A 13,091-nucleotide genomic window follows, 5' to 3' on the forward strand; every position below is an offset into this window, starting at 1 on the left:
ATTCACAACATTACACATAATCAGTACGATCACCATCATTAATTATTACATCATGCTATAAATGGAGGTATAAAGAAGAAAAGGGAAAGGGAAAGTGAAAGTGAAAGGAAGAAGATAATGCAGGATCAACAAAAAATTTGAAGATGAAAAAGGAACAATGAAAAAGGAAGAGGGAAGAAAATGGATGTTCTAAATTTAGGAGTTCATCAAAGTGTGTTTTTCTTATATTTGAATAAGAAAATAAGATGGAGAAAACAACACATGGAAGTTTGATTATGCATCAAATTAAATATAAAATTAATTTTCTAATACAAAATCAATACGTGTTTGATTCCCAAAATTAATTAAAAGGTCAAAAATCACGTCGCTGAACCAAACACAAATCTTAAAGACCATAACTTTCTTTTTTAAAATTGACTTATTTCGTGATCAAATATTTTTATTAAAAAAACTAACAATTAAAATTTTTTTAGTACATTTTTGTGGGAATTTTATTCTTATAATTTAAATAAGTCCAAACATGGTACAACCCTAGACAGTTGATATTTCATTATAATTACCATTGTACGAACTCGTCGTTTAATCAAAGGCGAGTGCAATATTCCACACAAGTATTACACTAAAATAATCCTACCAAATAAAGTTTGAAGTAGAGTGGCATCTACATACATTGTACAAACATGACCATATAATGACAACAAATACGTAAATAATATTGCACAGTTTAGCTAATACAAAGAACCAATCCTACAGAAAATCTCAGTCATTCAGTCTATGAACGAACATTTCATTACCTATCAAGTTTTATTGAGTTGCAAGTTAATGGACCTTAGCTTGTTCCAAAGTCCAAAGTTTCCCATCTGAAGGGTCGGAACATACATATTACTTCAGGAGAGCTCTTAAACAGAAGGGCCACACAGACACATACTGCAGCTATGGCTACCATTGAGAGCATCGCAGGTCTGTACACCAAAGACCTACCTACTGCGGTTCTGCAGGAAATTTTACTGTCACAGAGTTTACAATGCCCTTGGCTAAACCTAACTGCAGGCTTTCCAATCTCAAAGCTAGTGGATGACTCATTTTGCTTCTGGTTTGTATTGCTCTCTGTCGTGTTACTTGGAATTTCAACAACCACATGAGCTGCTCCATGTCTCTTGTTAATTTTCTTCTGCACCAAGTGAATATAAGCATAGTGACCACGTAAACGTGCATAATCCTCGGGTGTAGAGCCTGTGCTGTCACGAGCGTTTTTCCATGCTTCAATTCCAACCTGTATTAAAAACTCCATATTAACTAACCTGAAAACATTAAGCTCCAGATTTCCAACGGCTTAAAATCAGAAAAAGAAAAGGTGATTTTTATCAAGATTTCAGCTCATTCAAAGTCAGACAATATTGGTGGCGTGAGTAGTTCTGTAGCTAACCAGGCATACAGATTTTTGTTTTCGGACAACACAGGTTAATGATGCCCAAAATAATAAAAACTGCAGTGTGCAATGGTGACAAAAATTCAAATACTGTAACAGCTAAATGCAGCACTTGGATTCAGAATGTGCAAGAGTTAATGCAGTGATGGAGGTGGTCCAAATAAAACTGTGAAGAAAATCTCCGACTTAGTAAAAGTCAATCCTCAGTGATATATAATTTGATGTAGCAGAAACTTTACCATGCAAGGATCATTAGTTAAAGCATCGAGCACATCCTCGGAACCATCTTTCCCAGCTGCTATATGGAGTGGTGTCAAACCAGCTGGACCCACAACATCAGGTCTAAACAAGAAGGTCTTGTTCTCTCCATCAACTAGAGCCTTGACCTCAGGTCCTAGTTCATCTGAAATATTCTCAGGAACATATCTCAAAAGCAACTCCACTAACTGCTTGCTATTTCTTCGTACAGCTTTGTGAAGGAGTCCCATATCTGAAAGTGCAAGATACAAGGAAGGATGATCTCCTGTGTTTACAGTTCCATCAAGCAATAGATTTAGAAGTTTTTTCACTGCTGCACACCAATCATGATCCATGGAAAACTCAATAAGCCACTTGAACCGTTTCAATGGAAAGAGATCAACGGTAGAGTTCAAGTGAACCATCCTTAATTTCAACCGGCTTCTGTGCAGAAGCCAACCCATTTCATGAATAAAATCCATGGCTTGATTTTTGGCTTTAACTTTTCCAGTCCCTTCAATATCAGGGTCAGTTTCACTAATTTCTAGAAGAGGCTCAAGTGTACAGATTTCTGAGCAAACATCCTCCTCCACAACAATGAAAGGAAAAAAGCTGCTACTCAAACCCTGGTCCTCAATCTAGCAAATTAGAAAAAACAAAAGTTTCAAAAATAAAGCTCAGCCACATAGCATTAGTACAACATTTGCCTATCTTAAGATAAAAAATGACACTAGTAAACACATGCATGCTAGTGTCAATAAGAATCAACTGACAGAACTCATGAGTTAGGACATTAGTAATACTTAACAGTAACCAGCGTGAATGAAAGTGTCCCATACAATAAAAGTAATAACAAGCTAATATATAAGTGTGCTTTTCTTCTTCATGGAAAAACTAGCCTGTTCATCCCTACATTTTAGGGTTGATAATTTGGGAGAATGAAGAAAAAGCACCTCAATAAATCCTCTTCCATTCATCACAGGGACAGAACAAGAAAACTGGACGCACTGAAGTTCATCAGGCTCATTGGAGCCCTGATCCATTGACATATGAGCATCTTCACAGACCAGATATTTCCCTTCTAAAGCACACATTAACCTGATGGTAGGTTTAAGGGTCATATAACATGGTAGTTCAACAAAAACATAGATATATTTAAACGATGTCCTGGAACTCAGATACTCCATAAACCATGCAAAGGATTGAGAATTCACAAAGCAATACCTAGTGGCAGGGCGTATCAGGTTGACACCCTTAACAGAAAATTGAGCTTTCTTTGATGCTGGCACAGCAATTGGACTAACAGTCAAAATCTTGCTATAGTTGTTACTTCTGAAGGGTAAGGAAGTATCTATGACAACTTGACCTGCAGCATGAAAATTGCCGTAAGAAAAACAATCAGTCATAATGACATATAAATACTGATATTCATGAATAATATAGTTATTTCAAACATAAATCACATAACAGCAATGTAGACTGTTGACAGCATTAGAAGTCCCATAGAACAATATTAATGCTCAAAGCAATCCACCACGTAAAGTTATATATGTGGTTAAGACATAAGTTAAATATAGATAAATGAGTTTAACATAGATGACTAGTAACAGCAACTTGAAACTTGTACACATAATACACTAGATTATTGAAAAATAAATCTGACTCCTGTTATCTTGATCCCCTAAAAACAACAATGACAAAAAACAAGACATGGCAAGAGACCATTAAAAATGAAGGCCATCTGATGCTGCACCCTGATGTGAACCCATCCATTTCTCCAAAAAGTGTCATCAGAGACATCCAACAGCCTATTCAAACTGGAAGTCAGATCATAGCAAAGCTGCAAAGAAGGGGGTAAAGTATACAAGGTCAAGAGTGTCCCAGTTAAAATACAAAACCACGTGTAAATAGTTTTATAAGGAATAGACTTACTTCCTCCCACGAAGCCTCAGCCTGACGCAGATAAATGGTCAAAACAATACAACCGGGCCTTATGTAGCTCTCCATATCAGTAGGACTGTGAGATAACCAGTCAAGAATCTGGCAATTGAAACCCTCAAGTGTTATTAAATTTCAAGTAAAAGACAATAATAAGTCAGTGGCTATGGAACGCATAAAGTACCTGTGCTCTAAGTACAAGAGGAAAATCATTTGGCTCTTTACCAAAGAGCTTAAAAACAATTCGATCTGTGCGACTCTGAAAGATCAGAAAAAAAGTTAACCATTAAATAAATGAAAACAATCTCAATAATAATTAAATGCATAAAAAAGGAATCAACAACCCAAGTAAAAGATGGGGAATATTTTTGTGCTTTCTTGTCAAAGATTTTGTTTTGGGCTGCGGGAGGGGGCACAAGAGGGTTAAATAAAACACGGGAAGGAGTAGATAGCTAAATACATGAGCAAAGAAATTTCATGTTTTCAGAAGGCATAGGGAAAGCAGTTGCAATAAAAACTATTTTTCCCTTTAAACTTAGCAACAGCAGACTCGGCCTATCACTGGCTTGAGGTAACAGCTTTGTAGCCCAGCGGCTAAATGAAGCAGTTCACCGTTTTTATAGTTTTACAATCAAACTGGCACCAAGGTGGCATCAGAAGTCTATGAACCAAGACAATACACTTCCTTAAGTCCATATTATATTACACGGTAATTTCTATCCTTTTTTCTATTGAAAATCACATAATTATGGGAATGAATTGTGTTTTTTTTTTTTTGTATGGACAGTGTAGAAAAGAACAAGTACACTATAGAATAGCCAATTCAAAGTAATGCAACAAGACAAACATACCTGAGCTTCTCCACTGGAACTAGAAGGAGACTGGGCAGAAGCAGAATCAGAATTTCCACTTGTTTGAGGTGGACTTGACTGATGAGAATCTTGTTGTGCCCATGGGTAATCAAGAGAGCTAGTTACAAGGTTTGTTGAGACAGGCAATCTTTCTAGATCTTCCATACCATCATCTGAGTCAATATATATGTCATTCAAATCAAAATTATTCATCTTGATCTGTCCAGCAGTACTGTCTCTGGCTTCTGAGTAGGTCGGAGGACTGTTTGACATGCTAGGCTTTATAGAAGATGTAATTTGCTGATCAGAGGCCCTAGCATCATGTGCCTGCATTACTTGTTGCTGCAGTTTAGCCATGGACACAGCTTCATGCTGTCTTGTAACAGTTGGGGAGCCTTGAGAACCATTGGAGAATAAAGTTGACACCATCTCTGACTTCTTTGATGAACCACCTTCTCTCAACAAATTCTCTGGTTCTTGCAAAAGGTTAGAAATGCTCTTGCCCCCTTGCTCGCCATTCTGACTAGCAAGACTCCTCAGAATATGAGTTAGTAGATCCTGATCTGTAGTCTGATTTGACCTGTCAGCTATAATTCAATTAAAGAATCAATTATCCATCCCCTAAAAACTTCTCAGTTGTAGCAGAAGTACAGATCAGAAAAATGAACGTGAATAGTCTTATTAAGCAAACACAATTTAGATGTCATAAAACTAAAAGATCGCAAATGTCAGACTAACCATATGCAGCAATAAATATGTGCTTAAAATAATTAGTCTAATGAGATCATATAACATCACATAAGATTGACACTACTGATTAATATTATGCACTGTATCTCCACATTGCTTAAGAAATTCCAAGTGGAATAAAGTTGTTTTGTCAAATAATTTGTCACGGATTTATATTATCATAGGTACTCTTTCTAGTGCAATGTGGAAATATAGTGCATAATATTAATCAGTAGTGAACATAATCAGGCTTTTAACAAGGCCTAAAACGTAAGTGCCTAAAAAACAAAGACACCAATTGGAAAAAAAAATTCAAATAGCAAATAATCACCAGGTCGGAGTTCTAATTTAGATTTATTTTATTGCCCTCTCCTCAGGAAAGTTGACAGAACAAAAAGATGATTGGGCCTGACCAGCAATTAAAGCACTAGAAATAGATTTCATATGCTAATTACTAAAAGTAGATGTTGTCACAAGTAGGAAGAGCAAAGGTTTAGGACAACCTTCCAGTGCATCAGCAAGAGCAACAGGAAGTTTAATTGAATTAGTAACTCATTCAAAAGAAATACTTAGCATTTTATGAGAGTTTAATAACAAGACAGTGCATCTAATTACCAAAATTGAAAAAACATTTGTCCCACAATTTGTCCGTCAACATACCTACAAATTCTTATTAGTTAAAATTAACCTTGAGATGAGGGCTTGCTAGGTAAAGATAAAAATCAAGCCCAAACCATTTCTGTTGCCCTCTCCTAACCTGCTAGACATCCTTCTTCTAGAAAGCTAACATATATTATATATCAATAATTTTAGTCATCTTTTAACATATTCGGTCCCTGATAAGGCAAGGAATAAAAAAAAAAAACACTTAAAATCCACAACAGTCCCAATCTTGTTATCCATTTGTCACACTACTTTCCAAAGAAATTAAGGGCAACCCAAAGAAATTACTCCATGCATCTTTCTGCTAAAGCAATGCATTGGTTTAGTTACAACTTGCCATTAATTTAGGTGAAAATTTGGCCTATAGTAATGTCTTGCTTCAAAAAAATACAGGTTTTATATACCATATTTGTTCATCCTTTCAAACTAGAGAAACAAGAACCAAGCAATGCCATACATAAAATAATCAAGCATATCACATGGAATCAACTGCTCTGGGCGCTAGATACAAAGATTAAAGAAATACTCACAGTGCATATTTGAAAGTATCTTCAATAAACTTATCAACAGATAGCTACTAGTCTGATCATCATTTAATGAACTTCCACTAGGAACAGGTTCATGATTAGTTTTCCTTCTTCGTTTATTATGTCCCGCCAAGCGTCTTCTGCAGCTTCTCTTTCCTTCATCAAACTCTTGAAGCATGTGAAACCTGTTGATAGAGTGCCGTAAACTTTATATGCTTGCATGAAAATAAATAACAAACGATTGTTTGAAGGACAGCCAAAAGATACTGATTGTGATATTCAGTTGTATCAAATTATTATTTATAAGTTTCAAGATTTACTACATCTTCGCATCGTAATTAATACCATTTATTCCCTTTAAACTAACTGCAAACAAGTTAAACAAATTCGAACTGATCAACTGCAGAAAAAGCTGAAACCAAAAAATAAAGAGCGGAAAATTACCTACTACATTGTTGACAGAATCTCTGCATTGCGTTTCCGACAAGTGCCCTACTGGCCTTGGAATGCATCTCACAAACTTTATGTCGTCTGTGATAATCCTTAGCTTTGCTCAGATCAGCACTGCAGTCCTCCACCTGACAAACAGCTCGATTTGAAGTACTTCCAGATACTCTACTCTTCTTCCCATTCATACCATCCCAGCTCGCAACTTCCCTATCCACCCCTGCAGAAGCATGCCCACCAAGCTTTAAACTAAGAGGACCCGCTTCCTCATTCAAACCATCATCCTCCAGCACAATAACTCTCCTTTTCTTGTCCCCTTCCTTGTTCCCCTTGGGATCCCTAGGATCTAGTTCCTCAGAGCAGGAAGAACTGTTGGAGGGACCTCCAACCACCGGGATCCCAGACCCTAGAGGGAAAAACTGCTGTCCCACTCCCACACCATCCGCTGGCACTGGATTCAACCGGCTTGCTATGAACAGATCGCCATCCCATCTCCAATCATTCAAGTCCCACTCCGAGGACCTCTTCCCCACACCCCTCAAATCCGACGAAGCACCCACGCCAAAAAAATGATAAGCTTCCGCACCAAATCTAGCCTCCATGGTCACAACCAAAAACCCCGGTCACTAAAATCCTCAACTTAATTCACTCACAGTACAAAGTTAACCACACGGAATCACAACCAATTAACCTTACTTCCACCCCAACAGTCCCAAAAATAGTAACCCCACGCAACCATGGTTCCAATTAAGCACAATCTGCATGACAACCAAAACTTCCAATTTCCAAAGTCAACCAGAGTCCTTGCTTAGCTCAAGTACCAAGCCACAACCCACAACCTCCCCTCCCTATCTTCAACAAAAAAAAAAAAGTTTATCTACAAAAACACCAGAAAGAAAAATTAAAACATTAAAAAAGGCTAATAAAGTACAATTCAAGAAGAAATTAAAGATGAAGCGAGGAGAAATATACCTGTACGTCTTAGGTTCGGCGTGAGAAGCAACGCAGATCGGCGGCGAGTGGATGTCGGTAAGTGAGCACGCGAATGGCGAACAGGTTCTGTGGACGGGAACGGTGTTTCTGGTGCTGCTGTTGATGATGATTGCGATGTGAATGTGAATTTTATTTCTTTTTTATTTTCCCTGTGAGAAGGTACGGTGGTATGGTTTGATATTCTATGGAAAAATAAAAATAATAATAGTAATATTAATAATAAATAATAATAAATGGTGGTGGGATTGGGAACAGTACACCCCACCAGACACATAGTGGTGGGCCAGTTGCACACACTGCGTGTCCCTCGCTCTTTACGTTATGGAAGGAGGTCCCAAAAACATTAACGAAAGATGCCTTTGCTTTCCTAACCCTGCACCCGCTGCACCAGATCCACGCCGTTCATCTTCGTTAAGTAAACGTCACATTCTTCCACTCCTCTGCAACAGTTTTTTCCCTATCATCACCACATGCCAACCACGTGTGGCCGCTACACGACACACTCTTTAGCCCCTTTCTCATTACTACTCTAATTGAATTTTAATCACACTCCTACTACTATGCTATGTCTAACCCTTAATTATGTTACCATTATTATCTCCACCTTCTCATTATCTATGTTGATTGATTAGTCAGACGTTATTCATAATTTCTAACTCTGCCTAAATACTAGTACTGTATAATATAAAAAATGAGATTAAATTTATGCATTCACAAATATCTTCCACTTTAAACTGATGTATTCAATTAATATTTAATTAATGATAAAAAGTTTCCTTACTAACACATGCAGATGTATCGGGTATCTTTTTCCTAGTTAAGATTTCTTTTCATGAATGATGTGGAATTGGAAAGTTTATTTCTTTATCGTATAAACAAATCTTTTAGTCTGAAAAAGAGAACATTTTCCACGTCCCTTCTAATGCCATCCATTCTTTTAAATTGTCTTTTATGAGTTGGGGGCGAAGATAACGTTTTATATTCATTTATGTTTCAATGTTTTTATCGTAAAAATAATATAATAACGAAATTCGGTATAACATTTTACCTGTGTAGCCAAAATTATTTAAGGTTGCTAACTTAAAATCAATTTTAGACAGCTAATTTGATATTGTTTGAATATTTTAAAATTTAAATAAAAATTTCTTTTAGAGAAAAACCTTGAAATAAACATTCTATTTATTACATAATAATATATTCTTTTAAAACATACAAATGAAAATAACAAAAATCAGGAAAATAATAGATTATATACCTGTTGGGTTTAGATTTTTATCATTCAGGAGTTTACTTTGCTTGAAAATCAACAGACAGTACCCTATATTATTAATATAAAATAATTAATGAGATAAAACTTTTCCAAATGATGACAATTATAAATTATTTTATGAAAATTGAAATCAAACGTATTTATTGATGCGAAATATTAAAACTTAAAATTAAAAATCAAATTCAAATTATCCATGTTTTGATACACACCTGAAAGGTCTACGAACCCATCAGGTAAATGATTTAAATTCAAATAAACCACCACTTAAAAAGATTCGGTCAAATAATCAGATAGCCGGTCAAAATAGATAAGAAAAAAAAAACTTAAGAAATTAATACTTTTCTAAAACAAAACCTAAATATTAGTTTTTCATTTTTAGTTTTATACATAAATTTGTCATTATAAACAAATATAATGTGTATTATTTAAATTTTAGTACGATAAGATGTTTTATTTTAATTTTTACATAGATTTTTATTCTATACTTATTATTACTAATAAATATTATGTATAGTACTAAAATTAAAATTTCCAATTTAAATGTGATAACATGTTTTATTTTAAAAAATATTATTAAAAATATTGTGAATTTGTATAATTCTGCAAATCAATGTTTTGCATAATTATGCAGATCAATTCATTCGCCCAACGAGTAGACTTGTCGAGTGAATAAGCAAATGTACACAATTCTGCAGAAGCTGATTTAAGCAAAATTATATTTATTCAACCAATATATACAACTCCAAAACCTCTACAGAGACCATTCGAGTATCAAACATTAATTCTATCAAAATATTTACACCAATTGCAGCCAATTACACCTATAGCATGCAATTATTCTCAAACAACAAAGAAAACCTAAGTATTTATCGTTTTCAAACATCACAACTCAGTTCACATATCAAACATATCAGTCAATTACAGAATAATCATATAATAACATTTCTAACAGGTTTGTGAGACATGACAAATATTAGCTTTCCTTGAGATACTATACAGACAGTTCACAGAGAGTTCTAATACACCTCACAACCCGACAGAGTCCCCAACTCTCCTCTGTTTGAGAAATTGATCGGACAAAAACAACGTAGGGCGTGTCGTAGGGATCCCTCTAGTGGTCTCTGATTGTTGAACATATGATTACAGGAGTCGGAAACTTAGAGAGAAGGCAGAGAGGATTTTAGAAACAATTCTTAGAGAGATAAAGTGTTTATAACTAACGAAACTCGTTTATTAGATTTCTATTTATATTTAATACTTTTTAATAATAAAATAATTGAGTTCCATTATTTTAAACACTTACTAATTTTAAATTTCTATTTTCTAAATTCTCACAAGCTTTTTATAATATTATATTTTTAAATATTATTTTATGTATTTTTAATTACAAAATATTTTTTAATAAAATAGGTCATTAATTTGTTTATGTTTTATTTAGTTTTTTTTTCTTTCTTTTTTTAAAATTAATTTACATCTTTAAATCTTAAATCATACTTGTAAAATTTAAATTTAATAGATAGACCAAATCGAGTTTAAATTTAAATTGAAAATATATTTAATTTTGATGAACGCGTTTTGATTTATTCTGTTAAATCTCTTTTACCTTCTTTTATTCTTTCTTCTCCTCCTATTTCTCTGCAATTTATTCTCTTCTTTCTGTCGAAGATTTCTATCCTTATCTCTTTCATAATCTTATTGTCTCGTAGGAATGAGAAAACATTTTTACCTAATCATATTATATTGTATTATTGAAATACTTTTGGAATTAACTATGAAATATACTTTCATTTACTTTATGAGGTTGATTTTCTAATTTTTTTCTGAAGTGGAAAATTTTCACTCAAGCAAAAATCGAACATAGAATTAAACGTTGCTCTCAGCCTTTCACTCAAGCAAAAATAAAGCTGAAATAACCTTACTTTTGACCATATTTCACTCAAGCAAATAATATTTCCCTTAAGAAAAATAGCATTGTCTAATTTCTACCAAAATTTTCCTTAAAACGGGGATATTTTTCACTCAAGCTAAAAAAATAAACTTTTTTTCTATGCGTGATATTTAACAATAATATTTGAATATTTATTATTATAAATGAAAAATTACTATTATTTTATATATTAATTTATTTGTAATTTTATTTAAATTAATTTTGTTATACAAAAATGATTATTGAGAATGATGAAGCTTATATGAATTTGTGATCACATATCACATATGATATTTAAATTGTTGTTTGATTTGTGTATTAAGTATTAACACTTATGTTATAACATATATCATCTTGCTTCACTAACTATCTAAGTGACATGAACTCATCAATTGGTGAGAAACTAAGAGGGAGTTTTTACACATCGCAACATGGGTAAATGTGCAACATTTAATACAAGAAATATGATTGTTATCCACGGCATTATTTCGTAGGTAATGGGTAATTTTCAAAATTAATTTGATGTTATCTACAAATTATTTATGAAAAAAATTTTGTAGGTAAATAGTTTGTAGGTAACTTTATCTACGAAATATGTGTTTGTAGATAACATACCTACGAATTTTATCTACGAAAACGCAACATAAAAAATTATTTACGAAAACATCTCGTGGGAAAAGTATTTGAGTTATCTACGAAGGATTTCGTAGATAACTTACCTACAAAGATTTTCGTAGATAACATACTTACGAAATTTATCGTAAATAACTAACCTACGAAATTATTCGTAGGTAACTTAAATATATATAAAAAAACATATTCTATAATCCTTACAAAATATATATATATATATATATATATATATATATATATATATATCAACAAAATAAATTGGTCTATTTATTTTAAACACTCTACAAAAAATAAATGTCACATAATCCTATATTGACTTTTTTGAGACTACATACAAATAGCAAATAGCCCTTATTATTTTATAATATTTTCAACAACTGAAGCACTTTAATTCTCTTCACATCTAAAGAGGTTCATACCACTACATGAAACAGTTAAAGAAGGTAAATGAAAAAGAAAAAAATCACTTTGTTCCATTGAACATGTGCTCTGAAGGTGTATACCAATGACATTGAATCAGCTTGTAGTAAGTTCCACTCATGTTAAGTTGTCATGCATTCCCTTTCCATTACACCTATAAAATCATTAAGTACAAATATCAAGTTCAATATGCTTATAAGGATACACTTACTTAGGTAACATCTAAGTTAAGTATCGAACGACATTATAAATTACTCCTCTCATCTCATCAAAATACATTATGAACAAATATTTCCTAGAGAAATTTTCAATTTCCTGTACAACAATCTTCAAAAGGGAGTAAATGATAATCTTAAAATATACTGAATTTATCTTGATTCATTATTCTCAGGTTCGCTTGCTAATATTGGATTGAATTGTATGTTAGTCTTTGGAGAACATACTTATTACATGTTTGATATTTTGTTGGTTAAATATCCTTTATGTATAAATCTTGTGTGGTCTATGTTGTTTTTTATGTAGATGTTGAATAAAATTGAACTGTTTTTGAGTTTTAATTAAAATGTATCTTATATATATATATATATATAGTTATTGATTTATTTTCTTAAGTTACAAATTTGTTTCAATTGTTTATCCTTGTATGCGTTGTTTATGTTGTGAATTACGATGACATTGTATTATGTGTACAAGCATATGGAGGTGGACATAGGTGTAGGATAAATGTTTGGATGAGAATAGATATTTTGTTTTGACTTATTTTTCTATAAATATTTATATTTATGTATGCTTTTGTGTAAGTCTAGGTTGAATTTTATATTGATATAAACTTTGTAAAAATCCTTTGATAGGTTTACAATATAATTAATAATTTAATTTTTAAAGTATCACATATTAGATTAATTAGGAAAGTTAATAATTCTATTCAAATAATAATCAATTTTTATTATTAATGTAGATAAAGTAAACTAATCAATCAATAACTTAAGTCGGATATTATTATTATTATTATTTTAATCCACTGTTA

The 13,091-nt window shown here is 32.9% G+C and overlaps 1 protein-coding gene across 2 annotated transcripts; it reads right to left on the minus strand.

Annotated features, from left to right (window-relative positions):
• Window positions 1-614: 614 nt before the first annotated feature.
• On the minus strand, window positions 615-8,005 carry LOC114192105 (squamosa promoter-binding-like protein 1). Of its 2 annotated transcripts, none has more exons than XM_028081691.2 (11): window positions 7,794-8,005; window positions 6,819-7,698; window positions 6,378-6,559; window positions 4,456-5,042; window positions 3,789-3,863; window positions 3,599-3,706; window positions 3,389-3,506; window positions 2,891-3,032; window positions 2,620-2,764; window positions 1,669-2,304; window positions 615-1,273 (listed from the first exon to the last, which is right to left on the minus strand). In XM_028081691.2, exons 2-11 carry the CDS (start codon window positions 7,421-7,423, stop codon window positions 830-832), a joined length of 3,042 nt encoding a protein of 1,013 aa, XP_027937492.1. In that variant the 5' UTR covers window positions 7,424-7,698; window positions 7,794-8,005; the 3' UTR covers window positions 615-829. The 2 variants fall into 2 exon arrangements, with proteins under 2 accessions (XP_027937492.1, XP_027937493.1); XM_028081692.2 differs by having other exon boundaries at window positions 6,819-7,669; window positions 7,794-7,972.
• Window positions 8,006-13,091: the final 5,086 nt, after the last annotated feature.

The sequence above is a fragment of the Vigna unguiculata genome, chromosome 7 (genome assembly GCF_037176805.1).
Source record: "Vigna unguiculata cultivar grain cowpea cultivar isolate G323 ecotype 2 chromosome 7, ASM3717680v1, whole genome shotgun sequence".
Taxonomy (NCBI): Eukaryota; Viridiplantae; Streptophyta; class Magnoliopsida; order Fabales; family Fabaceae; genus Vigna; species Vigna unguiculata.

Excerpts from the sequence above, each read along its gene's own strand:
- LOC114192105 (XM_028081691.2), bottom strand. The coding sequence starts at position 7,423 with ATGGAGGCTAGATTTGGTGCGGAAGCTTATCATTTTTTTGGCGTGGGT. Across the intron at positions 5,043-6,377 it reads GATACTTTCAAATATGCACT|CTGACAGGTCAAATCAGACT; the intron begins GTGAGTATTTCT and ends ATTGAATTATAG. Across the intron at positions 2,765-2,890 it reads CTGATACGCCCTGCCACTAG|GTTAATGTGTGCTTTAGAAG; the intron begins GTATTGCTTTGT and ends ACCTACCATCAG.